Source organism: Macrobrachium rosenbergii, chromosome 48 (genome assembly GCF_040412425.1).
Source record: "Macrobrachium rosenbergii isolate ZJJX-2024 chromosome 48, ASM4041242v1, whole genome shotgun sequence".
NCBI classification, from domain to species: Eukaryota; Metazoa; Arthropoda; class Malacostraca; order Decapoda; family Palaemonidae; genus Macrobrachium; species Macrobrachium rosenbergii.
Genome location: NC_089788.1, coordinates 65990894 through 66014237, shown reverse-complemented (window position 1 = coordinate 66014237; position 23344 = coordinate 65990894). Strand labels below are relative to the sequence as shown.

Here is a 23344-nt window from a genome sequence, read left to right as displayed (position 1 = left end):
GTTACCACCAATGCTTCCAGAAGATTCCAGAACAATTTAGCTGTTGTAGCTAAAAGCTTCATGAGAACCCTATATGAAGCACTCTACGACTTTCTAGAGGGGCGCATAAAAGCGCAAATAGAAATATTGGGGGGCTCCAACAAGTCACTTCCCAATGTAACTTCATTATTACATTCTAACCCCTTCTGTAAGGACCTGTTTGAGGAGTCTGTTGTGGCTAAATTTAATGAGCAAGCCCACCAATAGAATTGTACAGAGTAAGCTCTTCTGGGAAAAGGGGAATTCAGGGAACAAAAAACCCATAACTTTCCTTTACCCAACCCAAAAAGGTTCAGTATGATAAAAAATCCTATAAGCCTTCAATCAATCAAAAAGTTTACCTCAAAGACAGGTAGGTAGTCAAAGGGACAACTCCCTATAAAGGGACAACAACAACAGCAAGGAAATCCTTTTCACAAGGTCCGAAGACCCTCTTATAGAGGAAAAGGAAAAACAACACCTGGAATGCTTACCAAGAGGAATTGTATGGTCTTCCCCTTGAGGATACAGGATTATTTTCAAACAGGCTGGGGTGCAAACAGTCTTATCCCTCCCCCGTCCTTTGAAGAGGTTCTTCCAAAAACCAGACCCCTCTCTGGAAGATTACATGCAGAAAGGCCATTAATGGGAGCCATAGAGAAACGTGTATATTCGCCACCAAACACGTCTCTTCAGCATCTCCAAAAAGGATTTCTCCAAACAAAGAGTGATCCTTGGCCAATGAACATTGAACAAGCACACTGTTTGCCACAAATTTCGGATAAAAGCACATTCAATCATTCCAAAAGGGACTTAGACAGTTTCTATAGAACTGAAAGTCCCTATCGTCATTCCTTCCGCCCCATCCTAAGGTTCCGGACAGGGAAAGATATGTGCAGGTTCAAAGTCATGCCCTTTGGGTTAAACAAAAATTAGCAATGGTAGTTGTTCAAGAACTCAAACAAAAAGGAATACAACTAATAGCCTACCTAGACGATTGGTTGATCTGGGGGCCCACAAGAAAAGTGCTTGGAAAACCTAAGAGCAGTGGTCAACAGACTACATTCAAAAGGTTTTATAATAAATTGGAAAAAATGCCACCTCACGCTCAGCAGACACTTTTAGTGGCTGGGACTATGTTGGGATACTCTTCATGGCCTGTTGTCTCTCCCCATCATACTCAAAACAGAATAAGGCAAGTCCTCAAAACATTCCTTGCACAGCCCAGAGTTTCCAGACAGCACTTAGAATGTATGATGGGCCTGGTGCACTTCACATCAGTAATAGATCCAATACTCAGATTGCAACTAAAAAATGTGAACAAATTCTGGCTATCACATTAAAGAAAAAAGATGCCAGACCGACCTCATCAAAATTTTTAAAAAGTTGGGGAGATACTTCGGCCTTGGACAGCAAGGAATCTCTGTACAAGTGACAATACGTGTAACACAGCCTTGTTGACAGATTGGGAGGGCATTGGGAGGAGTGTCAGGTGGCAGGGAGGTGGTCAACTACTTTTTGAGGAATTGTCATATCAATTTCCTGGAGCTGATGGCTGTCTTTTGTCTCTCAAAAAACTCAAACCTCCAGAAGAGAGAGACAACATGACTGCAGCGTCCTGCATCAAGAGGTTGGGATCACGTTCACCTCTTCTCAATAAGATAATGCTGACCATCCTTCGGATGGCACAAGCAGAGAAGTGGCACCTGTCTACAATTCACCTCACAGGGTCTCTCAATGTAACAGCAGATTCTCTATCAAGGAAAACAACAACCTCAACAGAGTGGATGTTGGACAACCACTCTTATCAAACAATAGCCATGCTTTCACAACTGGAGGTGGACCTGTTCACCACATGCAAGAATCACAAACTCCTAGTATATGTGTCCCAGAACTTGGACAGTCAAGCAACAGCAAGAGATGCCTTCCTACAAGATTGGAACAAATGGAGGACAATATATCTTTTTCTTCCATTGTCCCAGATTTTGAAGGTTTTTGAGCAAACTTCTAACCTTCAAAGGAACAGCTTATTTAATAGCCCCATATTGGCCAAACAGGCATTGGTTCCTATTGCTTAAATAACGGGCGAAGAGATCAATTCCACTACCATCCACTGTTCTATCTCAGACAGTAGGAAGGAAAGTTGTCGTTGCATCCTCCTTTCGGAGCTGAGACCTTCACGTGTGGATTTTTTAAATATCTACCATAAAAATTACTCACCCAACACTGCTAGGTACCTAGTGCAAAAATTATGGGTATCATCTATCACACAATACCAGTCCGTATGGAAGATATGGTTAGATTATATCCATACTGAGAGCCCAGTTGAGATTTCTATGGAAACACTTTTAAATTTTCTTATATAACTTTTTGAAGACAAATGCCTCGAGGTTACAACAATCATAGCATACAAGGCAGCATTAATGGAACCCTTGCTTTATGGATTCGGGATTGACTTTAGTATAGAAGTTGTCATTTCCCTTCTGTGGTCTTTTGCACTGCAAAGACCCGCTCCAGAAAGGCTTCTGATTACTTGGTCCCTGAACAATGTGCTTAGAAGTCTATCAATCCCTCAACTCAGAGGACCCAATACAACCACAGCTTGATTGCATTAGCATCAGGAGCTCGTATTAGTGAACTAGGCTCTCCTACACTGGGACGATATATCACGCAAACAGCTGACCATCAATTATTACTGTCCCCTGGCCCATCATTCCTGGCCAAGAATGAGGATCCTTTAAGAAGGAAATCCATTCTAAGAAAACTCAATTTAGCAGACAATCACTATGCCCGGCTCAAGCACTTTAGGTTTACCTAGAAGTTAAGGCAAACATCCCAGAGGATCCCATTCTCTTACACCCTAGCACAAACAAACCACACTCCCTACAAGGGCTGGGAATGACTTAGTGTCTCTTTTTAAAAAGGCAAACCCACTCTCCTTTCCCAGGTTACATGGTATTAGGAAAGTATGTCGTTGGCCTTCTTTAGGAATGTTTCTTTTGAAGAAATCTCCAAATGTACAAGGTGGTCATCAGAGACAGAATTAAAAAAAGAAAATTACTGCCACGAGCTGGAACAAATTCGACTACACTGTGTATCAGTAGGTAGCATGGTTACTCCTAATCCCTAGGCACTACAGCAGAAAACCAGGGGTCTTATTGAAGGTGAGTATGTTAACTATCGCTGGAAGGGTGACAGTACTGCAACCAAACCCCACATGCTTAGGTTAAAAAGTTAAGTATACCTTAGTTTTACCAGACCATACTGTAGAACTACATCCTAAAATATAAGTTTGTGTATAATTTCTTGTTCTTTGGTACCACACCCTGAAGAGTATTTGGAATAAAGAATGGGGCTTGAAAGTTATAATTTGACCTTAAACCAGAAATGTTATTTCTTTGGGGCATTGGGATTAAAAATTGAGAGCTTTAGCATTTTTACCACCTGTCAATTTCTGTGTAAAGCTCCTTGAGGACGAAACAAGCGACTACACTATCAAAAAACAGGTTTTGAAGCAGGAAAAACCTATTGTTGGTAGTCGCTGTTGAGTCCTCAAAACCCTCCCACTTCCCTGATGAAAAGGCATGGGATCATCCCGTAATGACCAACATAGAGTAATGGCTCCTTGGTCCTGTGCCAGTCCATTTATAAACAACATGCGGATGCGCATGCACAATAGTCACATCTCCTTGTTGCAGTTTTGACATTGGAAAACTGGGTTCAGCTTCAGTGAAGATATGGGAAAATGCCCTCTTATCTTCAAGTCCATTACACTCCATCACGTGTTATAGTGTTTATCATTATCACACAATACCTGGCTACAAGACCAGCTAAAAGAGATTTCTTTGATATTAGTCTGGTCACCATGGAGCTCTGGTAGACCATGAAGCATAACTCCTTGAGGACTCAACAGCGACTACCAAAAATAGGTTTTCCTACGTCAAAACCTGTGTTTTTGATAAAAAAAAAATGATTTACTGAACTGTACTAATTTCAAATATTAATGATAATGTAAACAACAAAATATCAATAAAATGTATTTTTTTTTAAACATTTGCCAAACAATGTACCAAAGTCACCCTTATCTACGTTAACCGAAAACAGTAAGGATTGAATACCATATATTTTCATGTATAAGATGACCATTAGATAAGACGAGGTACAAAATTATGACAAATTTTCATGAATTTATCTCATGTCTGTAGTATAAGATGACTGCTAAGTTATAAAACCATCTGTGTATAAGCTAGCTTTTGCAACAACAGGTATCTTATGAAATATTGGTTATGTAAAGATGGTTTTATTACAAATGCTGTTTTACCTACTGTATCCTTAGAAATTCAAAATAGCGTATATACTCGCGTATCATGCAACTTTTGAAGACCAAATTTTGAAGCCGATTCTACGGGGGTTGCATCATACACGAAACATAAAATTAGCATATGTAATATTCACATATTAGTATCGTATTATAAAATACAAACATAACGAAAATGCATCTTTTCCATGGATCTTTTAAAAAGTTATGCTTTACTTCACTGTATCCAGTAATATTGTATGTATTCACATATTTCCGTTTAAAGATAACCATGGGGGAAGGTTTCGTCCCATTTACCATATACGTCAAAACAACAGTAAACTGTGTTCTTTCATGCCCAGTTGTTTTGATTAAAATATTTTTCTCTCCAATATTATTTACAGTCGAGTTTGATGGCATAACGAAGTTTAGGAGTTTCATCCATGATGCCAATGCACAATAATTTACAGTTATTGCCGCTTGAACATTGTTTATTTTCTCAGCTTCAGCTACAGCTTGCAGCTAAAATTTAGCAGTATATTTTCTTACAATCTTTCCTCCATACCAAATAAGGGTATAATGTAAAATATATACCAGTCTTACTACTTAACATCATTTGTAACATAAGTACAGTAATTTTTCCTATTTACGATGGTTGAAATGCAAGCAAAACAACTGTTGTTATCCAATTCGCTTGTTCATAGCCACGGCCTAGACTGTGTTCATAGCAAAACAGTTGTTTCTCATTCGGTTGTTTATGGCTGTACTTGTTTACTCAACGAGTATAACGTAACTAACAATACTTTTATCATTCACTTTCACTTTTTTAACCTATTTATCTAGAAGATGGGATAAAGAAATGGAGTAAAAGAGGTTGGTCCATAGTAATCTGGTCTCTCAAAAAAGGAACTCGCATGGTAAACGAGATACATGATAAAATAATTTTTTATGGGTGAAAATTTGGGGGTTGCACGATGCGCAAGATTGAGCATTGACGAGTATATATGCTAAACGAAATAACAAAGTCAATTCTATGCCATGTTTTTCCTACAGACGTCGCCTAAAAGGGAAACATTGTTTTGTTTACGTTTCAGCGCCAAACATAAGTAACCCCTAACAATAATACGATAAACTATGATAATTATCGTACACAATTATCGTTCGTATGAGTTCTAAACAGTTACAAACAGCCTGAATTTTTAATGAAAAATGATTATTATGTTCCCCTAAGTGTTATTACTACTGTAATTACACTGAATTACCGAAAGCTGAGAGTGCAACCATAACTCGATATTTACATTTTGTCAGCTGGCCTCGCGTAGATAAAAGTTGATTTCATTGATATGGAATCAGTCCTCAAATAGGCCATTTATTATGAAGATATGCCAATAATATATAGGGTAAAAATGGTTTTACTACCTTTATTATCAATTCATTTCATAATTTGAATCTTTTCATGTATGTTGGTGGTTATTGCACCGAGGCCGAGGCTAGCCTACCAATAAGCATTACTTAGAATTAAAGGTTTGATATTTATAATGGTAGTATAAGACAACTCCCAATTTTTAGGGGTGAATTTTGATTTAAAGGTAATCTTATACGCGGAAATATACAGTACTATTGTATGAAAGAAAATGTACAGCCTAAACACAGTATATGGAAAACTTGATTAGTTTTCACCTTGGCAAGGGTACAGTAACAATTGTAAGAGTGTTCACGTGTAGTCGTAAGCCAAACTGTGTATTTTTAAATATAAAATAATAATGTTTTAAGATGACTTTGAAATATTACATAATGTGTTTTAGGATGATACTTTAAAGTATATTTAATGTAAGAACTATTAAAATAAGCAGTTATAAGCATTTTTACATGGGTTCTTAAGTATTCACAAATTTTAGCTATTCACGGGGCAGTTGTGGTCCCTAATGCCCGCAAATATTGGGGGTCCACTGTATATAATTTTTCATTAATTTCTCCACGACTAATGAAACTTCATTCTAAAGGTTTTTTAATACTTACGTATCAACATTTTTTAGTATCTGACCAGCCTCTTCAGCAGTTGGGATTAGCAAAACTGATTCTATTTGGTTACGATCAAGAATTAAATTAGCGACGACATCATTTTTTATATTCACCACAGACCAAAGTGAAGGATATGCTTCAGAACGGACTTCATATCTTGAGATTACATCAAGGCTATGTCTCTGCAAGATACAAGCTGTATTAGTAAAACACATACACTTTTCTAATAAAATATCAAATAACAGGCAGCAAATCAACAATACAGTTGCTCCTCACTTTGTTAGTTTAACTTAATGTTATTTTGGTTTTAAGATACTCTGCATATGGTAAAAGAAACTGCAGTCAATTATCATACAGATTTGCAAAAACTGAATGCCATAAAGAAACTATAAAAATTCAAAACTTGTCATACAGTGTATCTATTAATTCACCAAGCTCTTATATGATCAAAATGATTCTCAAGCACTTCTAACATGCATACAGAACTGTACTGTTGTTGTATGCTGATTAGAGTAATTTAATTCCCCTTTGAAATTTAATATGACTACACTGTATTTTGACATTTTAAATGCTTTTAAAAAGTATTCCCCAGTTTTTAAATATAGTTTTTTTAAGTTCTTATTATGAATATTTATTAGAAAAACAAATAATTCTTAACCACTTTTCATCCCTTTAAATAATATTTTTGCCCCTGTAATAAATGCCCTTCACAACCACAGCTGCAAATCCAATTTAACAAGATTTTATAGAGCAGTCTAAAGTGATAAATTTTATTGGGCTTTTTGCAAAATTTGTTATCATAAAGAAAATTTCTTTAATTAAAATAGTTTCAGCAATTCCAAAATATTTTCACATTTCTAGACTTCTGTGCAGCTGGCTTAAAGAATATGATCATAAACATGAAGAAAATTGATGAATGCAAAGTTTACAAAATTGGGCAGCCAGGTGGAAAGGAGACAAAACAAAACTGATGAAAAATAAGACAGATGACAATGTAACCAAAAGATAAAATGACATTACAACCAATTTTATGCTGTACCACCTAATTTGGTATGAACTGAAAACACACTTACTGGTCTAAATTTGCAACAAATAACTGTAGGCATGTGACCTCCAAAATTTATTCCCCGAAAGAGACTTCGAAGTAACTTCTCATCATCATGAGAATTTACACAAAAGGCTGACATCTTTGACCCTATAACCATTTCTGCAATGTGAGTCCATCTATTGTCCTGCATCTCGATGTAAGCGCCTGAAAACATTAATATTTGATTACTTACGTAATCAAAACAAAATTACACATAGCATTATTGTACAGACCTAACACAGCATTACTGGACAGACATAACATATATATAAAGTTACTTAAAGAAGCTTTCACATAAGTTACCTAAAACAGTTGTTATAAAATGGGTTATAGAATTCCTTATAAATATAAAATAACAAAAATTATTACTGGGAGCACTAAAAAATCTGATCTCCCTCTTCACATACCAAATTTGTTATACAGTATATTGAATTTAGTACACAAATAGGATTGTTTGGGCACTATAACCTACCATCAATAGGTTCCCAAAGTACATATTTATCTTACCAAAACCATATGGTATGCAATACTGTCTAATGCAATCAAGCACTTAAAATCTTTCATTTTGTTGTTAATGGTAACTGACACTGGTTTTCTGCAGTTCATTGTAATTGGTAATAATTTAGCAAAATTTACACTTTAAAAATGTTGAGTTTCTAACCTGAGGTGAACAGCGTACAGTAATACTTTGAACAGCATACAGTAATACTTGGACCTTATGCGATATGAGTTGTAAGAATTCACAGACATGCGAACTTTTCATTGGAACCTAACTACAGGCAGTCCCTGGTTATCGGCGGGGGTTCTGTTCCAACGGCGTGACGATAAGCGAAAAATGGCAATAACTGAAAATCCGCAGTTTTCTGTTATCGGTGCCTCTTTTAGGTATGTACTGGCGCCAATACACGATTATCGGTGCCGATATGCAGAAATCGGCGCATATCAGCACCAAAAATAGCTGATTTTCATTGCTAGACAAGCGCTGAAAAACTGGATCGCCAATGACTGGGGTCTGCCTGTAATTGGCATATGTGATTTTATCACAGACACGCGACATTTGCGAAATCCTCGAGAAACCCTGCAGAAATATTTACGTTTAATTTTTGAAGTAATTTATAAGTTTTCATGCCTTTATGTATAAAATCTGTATAAAAAATGTATTATTTTCATTTTTGTACATGCATACAAAGGTAATTACAGCATGCACAGTTAGTGTACTTTTGCAAGATGTGATACCCATTTGCAGAGTTACTGCACTTTTCAAAGAGGATACCCCTGCACAAAGTGTTTGTTTAATTTTTGAAGTACATTTATAGTTTTCATGCTCTTAAGTGTAAAACTGGTATGGAAAATTTGTATTATTTATATTTTATACATAAATACGATACAAAGGCAGTACAGTTACTGTATTATGCCCATTCACAAAGTCTTTGTCGCTAGGACCACATATGACCTTAAGATGAGGTTGTTCACTTGCACTGGCTTGATAAAATGAATTCGTTAACGTCTAAAACATATCAGAGGTAAAACTAAGAGTTGTATTAGTATCGTTCTCTGAAAATTACTTTGTTAACCTCAGAGAAAAGTGCTGGTGCAATCTGTACTGCAAGGAATTACAGTATGCACAGTTAGTGTAGTTTTACAATATGTGATACCACTGCAGAAAGTTTTTGTTTAATTTTTGCAATATTTTATACGTTTTCATGCTTTTAAGTGTGAAATCGATATGGAAAATTTATATTACAGTCCAATATTTTTAATGTGCTTATGTAATTCTCTCTCTTTCTCTCGTTCGTAGTTAGCACTCACGCATATTTTTACAACTTATTATTTCTCTGTACATCTTTACCTGTACAGTACTTAATTTTGAATTGATTGAATTTACCTTTACCCTCTAAAAATATTATGTATGTTTTCTTCATTTCATTGAACTGTGAACAGTAATACCTCGAACTTACATGAGGTTATGTTCCAGAACCCCTCATGTAAGGCAAGGATTCGCTTAAGTTTGGTACGGTCACTAAAAAATGCTAATGCATACAGTAAATGCTTATTTCTAGAGTTTAAACCCTAAATATGACAAAATCATGCTCCAAAGCATTTTAATTTCATTTAAAAGCTAGCTGAATACCGTACTGTAATTCATATTCCATTACAGTATAAATGACAGTTAGGTTACACCCTCGCTCCGCAGGATCCGAGAAAAGACTGTGAATCGATATGTATTCATTTAAAATTTTAAATAATTTACTATAAAAATGCAAAAAGTTGTAATTATAGCATGGAAAATATGGAAAAATTATTAACAAAATAATGTCACATTTATCTATAAAACTACAATATACACAACAAATAAACATACGTTACAAATGCATAAAAAATCTCTCTCTTATCTCAGCGAGAGAGAGAGAACAAAAATACAACTCATACATCAAAGCAAATACTGAAATACTAAGAGAGAGAGAGAGTGAGAGAGAGAAACATTTACACTGACAGCTGTTTTGTGATTTTGACTGATTTTGCTAGTATCATACAGTATTGTATTTATGTACAGAAATTAAAATAATACAAATTTTAGACATAAAAGCATGAAAACTTATAAATTACTTCAAAAATTAAACATAACCACTTCTGTAGGCTTTCTTGAGGATTTTGTAAATGTCACATCTGTGAAAAAATCGCATACGCCAATTACTGTAGTTAAGTTCCAATGAAAAGTTTGCATCTGAGAATTCGCGCAACTCAAAGCACGTAAGACCAAGGTATTGCTGTACCTTCTTATGACCATGAACTATGAAGTTTACCTAGTGATGCAAAGAAAACATCTTTTACTGTGCGAGTGAAAAAGAAAATGCCATTCCATGAATTAGGGTTAACATTAATATACGTACGCACCTAATGTAAATGTGCTAGTGTGGCAAATACAGTACCCATTATGATACTGTACTTTATTGTTATGTCAACCATTTACTGTATTTCTTTATATAAGTGTAATGTATTAAGCTAACTTTTAAATGAAATTACAGTAACTTTAATTTCATTTAAAAGATAGCTTAACACTTAGGGAGCATGATTAGGGTCATATTTAGTGTTTTAAACTCTAGAAATAAGCATTACTTGCATTTTTAGAGAATGTACCAAACTTAAACGAATCTTCGCCTTGCGCAAGGGGTCCTGGAACTTAACCTTACTTAAGTTCGAGGTATTTCTGTATGATTAAAATTAATCAAGTTGTTCATACATTAGAATAGTTAGTTAGTTATAAATGATTTGTTTAACCAGACCTCTGAACTCTTTTAGGGTTCTTCTCGGGCTGGGAAAAGAATGGGGGAAAGAGTACATAAAAAATTAAGTAGTTAAATAAATAAATAAATAATAAAAAAGGGGGAGAAATTAGAAAAAAAAAAAAAAAAAAAAGAGGGGAGAAAAGGGGGAAGATTATATTTTACTTATCAATTTAATTTTGTTTAAGAAGAGAATGATATTATTAACTGAAAAGTTATTACCTTCTGCTAGAATGTCCTTTATTGATTTATTTTGTAAATAAGTCTCTTTCATGATGCCATCTGGGACAGTCAATCAAGATAATACTCAATATTCTCTTGCACTGTATATCAAAGTCCAAAATGTTTTCTTCCTGGCTTGGGTGGTGATGAAGGGGGTAGGGTGGTTCCTTGTGGCTTTCTAAGGTCTTGTAGAAGGAATAAGTCCTTACATTTTTCACTTTTGCTGTGCCACTGCTTACAAATGCAATAGTAGTTTCAGATGACTGAATTCTAAGGAGCTTTCTTTACAGGAGTCTATAAAATCTCTCATTATCATTATAATGCTCCCAATAACAGTTTCACATTTTACCAACATACAGCTTAACATGTAATGATTCATGCATTTCTCTTTTATCATTTCTGTTGCCTGCCATTTATGAATTATAATTCTAATTGCTTATCATACACTTTTTACATTCAAGGCAAGGAGATGCTATGTGCAGTACTCAACTAAGAAATTCTATACTCTTACACATCAATTATGCTTTCTATCTACCCTTTTTATTAATATTTACCAACCAGTGGGTACAGCTCTAAATATAATTTAATTGTGTGACTGTATGGTGTGCAGTCAGTATTTATATATATAGTTCCAATTATATATATAGTTCCAACCATAGTCAAAGATTTTCTTATTACTTCCAAAACCATTTATCAGAATACTACCGATTCAGATGGTATGAAGATTTAAATTCTAAAAATACTCAATAAAAGCCCTTTGTGATTTTTTTGTTACCATTCAGTGCCCATGCTTTTTGTCAAGCAGTACCATTCTTAATACAGTTACTGTATTACAGTTTTTGTGAAGTCATACAATTTTTCCATTACTTTATTAACCAGACAACTTTCTAAATGGTTTTCAAAAATGAATTCTTTCTATTGAATATCGGTGCTTTTCAATAGTTTTTACATGTAATCAATTTACAATACAGCTTTAGCAGTTTCACAAGTCTTATTGTTTCATCACAAACCCTTTAATCATATAGTCTTATTTCTGTGGATAAGGACATACCCAGTCATGCCAACTGTACCACTCACAACTGAAAGGTCCCTATGGTACATACCAAGGCCTATACATGACGGTCCTTTTACTCTGCTATTTTGCATTTTTGTCATTTAATAATTTTGAAATAATGTGATCCTTTCTACTGGGAGAGCTGTTGCGCAAAGTCCTAGCATCGTTTACAATGCCTCAGCATACTTGTTTCAATGCCCTAAATGACCTTGTAGTTTGTTTATGTTTTCGCTCAGCAAAGACTCAACATATACATCTTTCTAGGGTAAACAGTATTCACCTAAGCCTGCATGTGATATGTACCATAATTTGTTGAAGAATCACTGGTTTCTCTTCACACAGAAGAAATTATATAAATGCCATACTATGAAGTCCTCTGTCAACTGCTCTTCTGACTCCTCCACTACAAGGTATATTTCCATGTTGCCATCCAGAGATCTGGCTGTCAATGACAAGGTTTCTTTGGAAAACTTTACGTATTGCCATGCTGCCTCCACCAGCATTCTAGTGACAACAAGATTTTGAGATTGCTTCATGCAACTTGTCAAGGAAAGTATATTCTGCCTCTTCAGTTTCTTCACCTCTTGCTACTTTTAAGTCTATTCTTTTTCTCTCTGCCTCCATCTCTGCTTCCCCAAGTCTTCTCTTCATTATGACTCCAGTGTTGAATTGTTGAAGTCTATGGACTGCATTCTTGGATTGTCTCCTTATGAATCTCAACTGAAACTGTTCTTCCATCATTTGACTCTTGGAGTGTTTCTTTTCATGCTTGGCTGCTCAGAGTGTTAGTGTGATTTATGCTGGCCCTGTTACACATTTGAAGAAATGGTCATCAGCCACACTTTCCTTTAGCCTAGGATTTCATTGCCAAGACACAGTCAACTAGGCCTGAGACTTGATAGTTGCTGCTTTTGCTGTCCCAACATAGGAAGCCTCTTCTCAACATTAGGATCTCATACTATGTCTGGTCACAGCTATAAGGTTTCACCTTCAGTGAACTTGTGAATCTCACTCACCCTCTTCTATACCCTTTGGTCATAAGAGTAACCAAATGGCAAATCTTAATGAATATACATATATTCTCTCTGAATCATGTGATTACAAGAGTTAATTCTGAAGTATCAGAGATTGATATATCACAACTGAAAGTAATGACACAAGGTATCAGGTGAGTGTTCTTGCAGCTTGCTGTCATACTTGGAGCTGGAATATGGAGATGCCATTCTACCTTTGCAAGATTTTATTTGAGAGATGTTAATCAAACATTTGGATGTCTTCTTGTTGATTACGTTACAGAGGTGGCTCATCTCCTAGTGAGAAAGAACTTTCACAATCTTTATCCATATTACCACAGTTCTCATTCCCAATCATCTCTGGTAATCCTTCAAGACCTTAGTGACTCAGGTTGCTGGTAAGCACTAAACATCATCCTCTTGCAAGCTAATTAACAAGTATAACCCACTACTTTACATGCCATGGCCATGACACATGGCCTTCCTTGGGATGAAATTCTGATCCTTTTCATCTTCAATCCCTCAATTTCTGTTTGTCAATATTCACCTATATGGCTCTCCTTGTCTTCCTAATTAAATTGCTCTTCAAACAATATATTATTATTAAAAAAGGATTTGCGATAAAACACACCAGGTTCTTAAAATACAAAACCTGACTTTCACTCTAACCCAGGAATCATATAGTGAGTGCAGTATTCCTTTCCCTGCACTCTTGGTGTGAATTTCTTTGCACATGATAAAGTGAGCAGACGAGAATGAACGGAACATCATATGCAGGTGCTGGAAAGTGCAGTAGGGGTCTCTTAATCTTGATCAGCATAAGTTAGTATGTCTGGGTATTTCCTCAGCCACAGATATCAAGCAAAAAATGGTTTCTTTAGTTGACTAGTATGAAAAAATATCAGCAGATCCTTGGAACTACTTCAGTGCAAGAAGAACCCCTCCACCTGACCAGGTATATGTAAGGACACTCAGAGCCCCTGATGGTATTTAAGTGATTTCCAGTGTTATCTAACCCTACTAAAAAAATGTGAGTTTGCATATAAAACTGTGACACTCATTTATTATTCAACACTACTGCAATCCACTTCTCTATTTTTTTCAGACTCTGGAACTGAAGGTTGCTCTTATATACACAAGCACATTTCATTTCCAACAATGACATTCCGTAAAACTCAAAAATATACAGCATCAAAAAGAACCATAATTTGCTTATACACAGTCAACCCTCGTTAAACCAGACCCCGTTACTCCAGATATCGGATAAGATGGACACCGATGTGAGTCAGCCGATTTAAAATACTGTATGTAATGTTTGTCCACAATTTAAGATAGTTACTGTTCCTCAGCTCGTTGCGTATCATTTTCCTTCTTATTTACCAAAGGTAAACAAACTTTTCATTTATATCTTTATTTTATATATACAATTCTGTATTTATACTATGCTTTTAACTTGTAACAGATTTAACTTGTGCACAGTACATAAAGTCATTTAAACACGCTACTGTATGGAAGGGTAGGAAGTACCATAGCCAATCACTGAGCATTAACAGTTTTACCTATCTGCTGCCTTACTGGTACCTACAGTACGATGCTTTGTATGTTTTTAGGAAAGAGAGACATGACAAAGGTAAACTTTACACAGACAAAAGCTGAGTTACTGAACAATATTTGTGCTTACATAGCAAATGACATGAGAGAGAGGGAGAGAGAAATTGCCAGTTCCCTCTATGCAGCTTCATTCTATCCTTGAGTGATTAAAGAGATGAATTTTGTTTTGAACCAACAACTTTACACTCAAAGGTAATGAGAAGGAATTCATTCTATTCTTCATGTAATCAGTAAAATAAATACCCTACTAAAAACTACATATTCTATTCAAAACACGTTTATGTCATCATTAGCTTCACATGATCAAAATGTTCTTTCTCAGACAGAATACAGCTAAAACCCGATTGGCTGGCTGGTTGAACCAACGATGTACTTACCCTCCAGATGTCATGCAACTTAGGAAAGGCGTGGGGGGGTCTGCCTTTTTAATAAGGGACACTAATTGGCACTAACCATCTATAATCACTGTATAGATAGTACACTCAGAATGTACTACAGATTATGTAAGAAATTCAACTGTTTATCCTATATCCTAAATAAGCAATATTATAAAATATTTAAAATTAAATTAATTAATCAGCACCCTACCAACTGCTTTGAAACTGCAGTCGAAATTCACCAGACAAGCCCTCAACATATATACTGTATATATGTATGTCTAAAATTTAGGCCTAAATAACAAACATATTGCACTTATCTGATTCATTTCTGAATTAATTCTTTCTTGAAGCAGAGGAGTTTCTTCAGTAAGCACTGACACCATCCACCCTACAGGAGTGTCCCAATCCAACTGACGTTTGTTCTAGGCTAAGCCCAGTCGTAAAGGTCAATGGTGTTTCATATGCAATTTTAACTTATTTCTTTTTTATGAATATTACGACTTATTGATTAGAATATTTCAATTAATAAAATATCACTTTAATTTTATTATGAATAGATATTTATTTAACAATAATTACTTTGTCTTATCTAATAAAGGATAATGACATTAAAAGGTAGTTAAGAATCGCATAACAATTTACCCTACAAAAACTTAAGCCCCTTAAACCAGCTTAAGGGGCGCGCCAACGCCATGAGGCCCCATTATACAGAAATTGCTTCGTTCTACCTTATGATTGATGGGATTCGCTTAAAATCTTTACCACTTATTATACAGCTAATACTGAAAAATAGAGGTTGGGAAATAATGATATTCAACCTCTAAGTTCATAAATTTTGCAGCTGAAAAAACCATTTTGAAACTTTTAGAAAATAATATGGCAAAAAAAATGTTGCACTCAAAAATAATTTTTCACACTTGTAATTATAGATATGTAACTATTATACAAGTTGTAAAAGTTTCATTGAATTTGGTTCCGTCAGTAGGTTCTTGTCTTACAGCAGGGGATCCGTTCCAGCGCCACTCTGTAAGTTGATTTCCACCGTAAGTCGGTGTTTCACTGTTATCGGCTCCATAACTTGATGTTGCATCAAGTTACGGCGCCGTAACTTGATGCTGTATCAAGTTACAGCACCATAAGTACCGTTAACTTGATGCCTATTCTTGCCATTAGTGCCATCACCAGCGCCGTAACTTGATGAAACATCAAGTTATGGCGCTGTAAAATGCCGTTAACGATCTGAAAAAGCGCCGTAAGATCAAATCCGCTATAAGTCGGTGACACACTTTATTTTGTAATAACTATGAAACTACGACAGTTAGAAAGCTGACTTTTCCACTAACATTATTTCATCATATACGGAATAAGCTCTGAAATTTACAATACAATCAAATGAATACAACTGTGCTCTCTCTTGATTTACATATTACCTAAAATTCGCATTTATGGGGAGCACTGACGTCGTAAGGCTCCATTCTATAAAGTAAATGACTTCATACCTAATGACTGAAGGTTAAACCCTTCTAACTTTTACCACTGATTCTACAAATAATACTGAATAAACACAAGTTTTGTTTCAGTCTTCTCTGAGATCGAAACATTTAGTTTTGGGGAAAAAAAAAAAAGTAACTTTTCAGGAAACAGCAAAAGAGCAATATTCCCAGCCTCAAAAACAAGAGAAAATACAAAATATTTAGATTACTTAACCGTATAAGCCATTTTCTCTACTGTATTGTGCTAACCTTAGAGAAAATGGGATATTTTGATGAGGAACAATTATTTTTTAATAAAATCTATTTATCACATTCGTTTTCTATGCTTTTTTTTACAACCTGTCGTTCACAGTGCCATAAGAGCAATGAAGAAAGTAGTCCATGAACCAATCTAAACATTTCTTTAAGCAATAACATTTCAAGATATGTTTGTTTACATGTAAAATGGTCCAAAATAGTGTATATCTCAAACTCGATACAATCTAAGACCATTCATAGACTCTTACTTACGTTTTTTACAATCTGTCATTCACAGTGCCATACAAACGATGAACAAAATTGACCATGAACCAACATAAACATTTCTTTTAGCAATAACGTTTCTAGATGTTTATTTATGCATAAAACTGTCGAAAACAGTCCCTAACTCATTTGGACCCATCCTGAATTATTCATACAGGTTTTTTTCAAGTCTTTTTCACAATTTTCAGTTTGCAGTGTCATACAAGTGATGAACAAAAAAATTTTTTTTTTAGCATTATCACTTCAGTATGTTTACTTAGACATAAAACAGCTGAAAACTGTTAATAACTAAAATTCGATAATTCCCCAAAATTTGGAGGACGGCAGCCCCCTTAAACCACACACGTTAACTATTCGTTTAGAATTGCTATACAAGTGAAGCTCATATTTATTAACATTACTGAACAAACAAATATATTTAAACGACAATAAAGCTTAACTAACGCGTATTTGTGTGTCCTTAATCGCCTATTATTATTACTATTTAATAATTACATATAGACAAACTAATCTAAATTAGACATGAAGTCCATTTATTTACCTAAAAAAGGAATTACTTATTGTCTAATCATAATTATAATTTAACAACGCAAATAGTAAATCCCTTTATTCAATCGAGTAGTTGGGAATAAATTACTAACAGCTACCTTGGTCACAAGTGTATACTTATAATATAATGTTATGACAATGGTTATCCATACGGCAGTAGTAAGTATTACCATGTTCATAATTACTACCATAATTTTGTCTTAAATGTATTACTCACAAGTGTTAGAAGTGCTAATTATTTGTAATAACTTAGGCAGCACAACTAACATAAATAAGTTAACTTGGGCACAAGTATGTGGCCATATTGCTGTATACTGTTAGCCATTATATTTGTTTACCAGGCCTGGGCTACTCGCAAGCTGCAGGTAAAGCTATAGGCCACATAAGAAAGTACTTCAATGAAAATATTTTGCCAAAGGAAAAATTTTTAAATAAGCTAGGTGCGTATAAATTAAGTACAATTGCAATGCCCGTTATATGACCATGCAAAAGTTTAATAATCACGTAAGAAAACAAACATCACAAATGTTTTACTAGTGATGCTGCCATCAGTGGAGCAATACCTGCTAGAAGTAGGCCTGTAAAGGAAAACTTCATATAATTTGGTACAAGTTCCCTGATATTAATGATAACTGGGGAGCATTATCATAAAAAACTATTCAGTTCAATAATTATTAGGTACTATAATCAACCAACTGGTTTTACTTAACACCATGGTTTGGAAGTTGAACACGATCAAGAGCGGGTTACGACTCTGCGTAGCCTACTGTATATAGGCGGTTAAGCTACTATTAATCCTACTGTATATAGGCGGTTAAGCTACTATTAATCAAACAAGAAGTAGCCCAGCATATCTACTAAGTAACCCAGATAACTACTATGATAAAGAGTTATATACAGAAGATCTTTAAGAGCAACACTTTTTTAAAAGTATTACTTCAATATAACTGAACATTATTTGTCGGCTAACAAAGACACTACAGTAAACAACCAAACCCAATCTAATTCTTGCCTTATAGGAGACACTGGCAACTTCAATAAGCTCCCAACTAAAAAAGTTTTTTAAACTAAAACTTTCCACTGGGACTTAAAAGCTATGCACTTAACTTGCTTCTGAATTTGGTTATTCCATGATGACCAAAATACGATCTGGGAGTACTGTACTTACAAATCATCCACCAACTCTGCGTATGCAGTGTGTGAAACTTAAGGGAAGGAAATCTCACAAAATATATAGGGACTTTTTCTCTTCAGCCTTTAGCAACCATTCATGAATTGGTTCAAAAACTGTTTCCATACTCCGCACCTTCCTATCTAAATGTGTTTATCCTACTGAACTGCCGCTCTCCTTCCTAGCTAGTAGGCCTACTGAGTGAACCAAATTCTCAGCACATCTATATCTCAATTGGAGTGATAGCATGACTGATTTTGGAACAGTAACATCTTACCTGAGGTCATCTTAACTGGAGAATTAATATCTACTTCAGTCTCACACCCACTGATTAAAATTTTCAGATAATAAAAGTAATGTCAGTTTGATCAAAACATGTTACATTTTTAAAAATTATTTTGTTCCAAACAAATAGGCTATTGGCATATGTAAAGGCACAATCTTCTTCACCCTCAATTGGACAAATTTTTCTTTTCTAAAAGCACGTTACATACCACTGCAGACAAAAAACTTGTTGTTACTCCTACTGTGTGCGCAATGTGTGCCTGTGTGTGTGTGTGTGAGTGTGTGTAGGAGTGGTGAGTGTCTAAACACTACTATGCAGTCAACTATTTCATGCCAAAGCAAATGCAATTCAAGGAAATAACGTACATGCAAAATTATAAAACAGGAACCAAATAAACATTATTCTGATATACCAAGCAAACAAGAAAACTTACCCACTGGGCCCACAGGTTTGGCAGAAAATTTTCTTTGTCTAAAGGCTATATTAATTTTTTCAAGCAATGGTTGTACCCAAGTTCCAAATACTGTAAAAGAATTTGTATGCTGGCTTTGAAGAGTCTTCAGTTCTTGTTCCAGATCCTCTGTGCCGAATTAAATAAAAAAATTACTAGGCAAAAACATAATTTAATTTCTTAATATTTCAAAACATGCACACAATTTTACACATATCCTAACTCCACAATAACTGAAAGTTCAACAGACCTCTTTTAAGAATTTATATGCTTGCCTGGTGGTGGAACCACATGACACCAGGTGATACATGCCTGACTGCTGGCAGCCAAGTGAGGCTTCTGTAATGGCAATTATAAGGGATGCAAGATGGAACTATACAATAAAAAAGGTAAAAATTGTATAGTGTTTCTAAATAATTAATACTGAACTTTTAAAATACTAATGTTTAGACAAAATAAGTTTTTTCATACAAGCCTGTTTAATCATATAAGCCTGTATCAAAGTTTTCAATGTTCACAAGACCACTGGTCAGACTGATGAAGACAAAGGTAGTCTCAGTATAAACCCTATGGACCATTACATGTTTATAAACCTCACTTTTCATGGAAATTTTATGTAAGGTAGCAAGGTTTGTGGGGCTGTGAGGAAGGTACTCATTATATGATAAATGGCTTTCTATGATAAAAAAGTTTTCTGTTGTAGAAACATAGTTTCTTGATCAAACTTAGACCACGATTAGTTTAAATTAACTGGCCATGAGTCAATCTGGTAATAAATTTACCTTTTATTTTCTCTGCAAAAATTACCACATGTAAAATACTGTGCAATATAATTTACCATCTGTAAGTCATGCCATTCAGTATTTTTTAACCTTTTGATCACCATTTTTCTAGGTCATAATTGTTATAACCTTTTTACTGTTTTAGCCTTGGTTCACTACTGTTAGAACCTTTATATCTTTCTACATACTGTATAAATGTTCGTCCATTTCTTGGCTAATTAATTTTTCAAGCTTTTTAATCTTTCTTTAAACATTTTTGTATTTTTAAAATGTTTACTGTTTCTTTGCATTTTATATCATTTGTACTATATGTGATCTGAATAAATATAATTTTGCTTCTTAATTTTACATTTGATGGTTTACATCAATCACTGAACACAATCTGCTGAATATTTGCAAAACAAAAAAAATAAAAAAAAATACAAAGAACAGAAAGCATTTTATTTGCAAGATAAAAACACTAAAGCAGAAAAATCTTACTGCCAGCTTGTGCCAGGCTGCAGATCATTGCTGTTGTCATGAAGGGCTGTGCTCAGGCCAGCTGGAGGATTGTTTTCTCACAAACTGGGTGAGCTTCGTCTGAATTGTTCATTTCTTTTTATCAATGAAAATTTCACAATGAGAACATAAAGCATTGTGTACCATTCATTCAATCTTTGCAACCTGTTTGATACTTTGGGTCCATTGTCTCAAAATGTGCAATTAGTCAGAATAAACCAACTGTTAATCCCTTAATGATGAATTACCTTTTTGGTTCCTCTTCTGTGCTTTCTGCTGCTTCCCTACTTTCTTCTGCCACTCTTTCTTCTCCCATCACAATTAGCTTTTCATTGGTATGGTTCTCCGGATTCCAGATTTCTGTTCTAGCAGCTCATCGACTTCTTCCACTCCACATTCCAAAAACTGTTCTTTTGCCAGTTTTAGTATTTTTCTTGAATCAATTCAAGTTCATGTTCACTAAAAAATCCAACAAAAGGAGTAACACAGAATTTAATATACTTTTTCACGATCCTGTTCATGTATTTCTCTGTCACAGCCTCCCAAGCAATAGCTATATTCTTGATACACTTACAAAGGTTGTATTCTTTCCAAAGGTCTTAAAATGACAGTTCTGGGTTGGCATCAATAGTGGCTATGGCTTGAGTGAAGGTGATTTGCAGTTAGTTCACCTTGAATACAGCAACTGAACCTTGATCCACAGACTGGAAGAGTTGAGTCACATATGGGCGGGAAAAACTAATTTCATGTTACAAAGCTTTAAAAAAGTAAGCAGGCAGAGTATGTCTATTCATATTCTGGAACACCAGTGGGCTTCAAGAATATATTAAGAATATAATAGGAAAGAAGCTAAAATTCACATCCCAATGACATAAAAAAGAAACTCCTTTGAACAGTAGCAGGTGTCTAGGAATCTGATGAGAATGAACACTAGCAACAAAACCAAATACAAGATATCTTTGAGTCTCAAACTCTGCAGAGCTGCAAGCACAGGTGTGCTGATATTTGGAAAAGGAGAGCAGTCAGTACTGGAGAAAGCACAACACACAGTCTTGTCTTCCAATGTACAGCATACAAATCCACAACAGTCATAGTCACATCAGCTGGTAAGGGCAATGACAGTGTGAGCACCAGTGGGCTAGGAAGGATTCACACTTAGAGCAGTGACCAAAGCTGACCAGGCAGACCAAACCACAAACAATGCAGAGATGAGGCAGACATGGCTTTACACAGGTAGAGTAAAAAACAGTTGAAGGGGCATGTCAATACAGTAGTATACAAGGATGAAATGGGCAAGGCCACACATTCAAGTAGAGTGGTGGACAAATGATTGGGTACTGCTCATATCTCCTGCAAATGCCAATGTTATTCTGTCATTCCATTCACTTTCCTGTTGACTCATACCCAAAATGAAATTTTCAAAATAAAATTAAGTTTCATATATACTTACCAAGTAATTACATAGCTAATGTATCTATCTACATCACGCAACAACTTTTTTAATTTAGCGGTAGCGCTTCTTTTTTGTTTTTAGCTAGGTGACAGAATCACCCACTATCAGGAAACACAGGAACAACCTGGCAGCCATTACTCAAAATTGTTTGTGTCCTCATGTCCATGAGAGGGGAGGCAGGCAGGCTCCGATTATGTAATTATGGGCAGTCCCCAGTTAATGGTGGACTCGTCAACAGCGATCCAGTTTTACGGCGCTTGTCTAGCAATGAAAATCAGCAATTTTTGGTGCTGAAAATTGCCAATTTCCGCTTAACGGCCCCGATAATTGGGTATTGGCGCCAATACATACCTAACAGAGGCGCCGATAAGCCCCCAAAATTGCTGAAAAGGCGCTGAAATCGCCGATTTTCGGTTATCATCACACACTCAGAACAGAACCCCTACCAATAACCAGGGACTGCCTGTACATGCTAAGTATATATGAACCTTAATTTTATTACAAGTACATGATAAGTATATATGAACCTTAATTTTATTACGAAAATGTCATTTTCATATAAGTAACTTACCAAGTAATTACATAGCTGAATCCCACACTGAATGGAGGTGGGATACATGGATATAATATACTCCAAAACATTAAAGCATGATAATCACTCTGAAACAGAAAAATCTACCAGCATTGAATGCAATGCTTGTTGTTTCCTTACCTGGTAGGAGCTACTGCAGGTGACTACTGCCTCTGGTTGTGCTCATCTTAACCCGTAGTGGCGTGGCTGTTGAGCTGTGGGGTGCCTCTATTTAAGTGGGAGCCTTGTAGCAGATGTTATGCCTGATGGCTGGCAAAGCATACGATAAAGTACCTGTGCCCTGGGCACAGTACGAAGATTAAAAAATCAGACAACGCTATCATCTAATCTGACAACACTTGATAAAAGACCACAACCTATCCACTAAGACTGGTGAATACTCCAGGCACCTTGTACCCCCCATGCTCCCTAAAAACTCGAAAACCCTACACCAAGACGAAAAGATAGTAGGAGAAGAAGAGTGCATCCTATAATTCTTCACCTAATACCAAGCCAGCCACTGATAACAGCTCCAAGGCACTAAAATCATCGAACACAGTTTCTACTTCCTTCAAGTAGT

The 23344-nt window shown here is 35.5% G+C and overlaps 1 protein-coding gene across 2 annotated transcripts in view; it reads right to left on the bottom strand.

The window, feature by feature from the left end:
* SMC6 (Structural maintenance of chromosomes 6) overlaps nt 1-23344 on the bottom strand; it is a 258709-nt gene that overhangs the window by 135694 nt on the left and 99671 nt on the right. For both annotated transcript variants that reach the window (XM_067091991.1, XM_067091990.1), the window contains exons 12-14: nt 19443-19589; nt 7411-7589; nt 6335-6519 (exon numbers count right to left, since the gene is read on the bottom strand). In XM_067091991.1, the coding sequence (XP_066948092.1) occupies nt 6335-6519; nt 7411-7589; nt 19443-19589 (511 nt within the window). The remainder of the gene's footprint in view (nt 1-6334; nt 6520-7410; nt 7590-19442; nt 19590-23344) is intronic.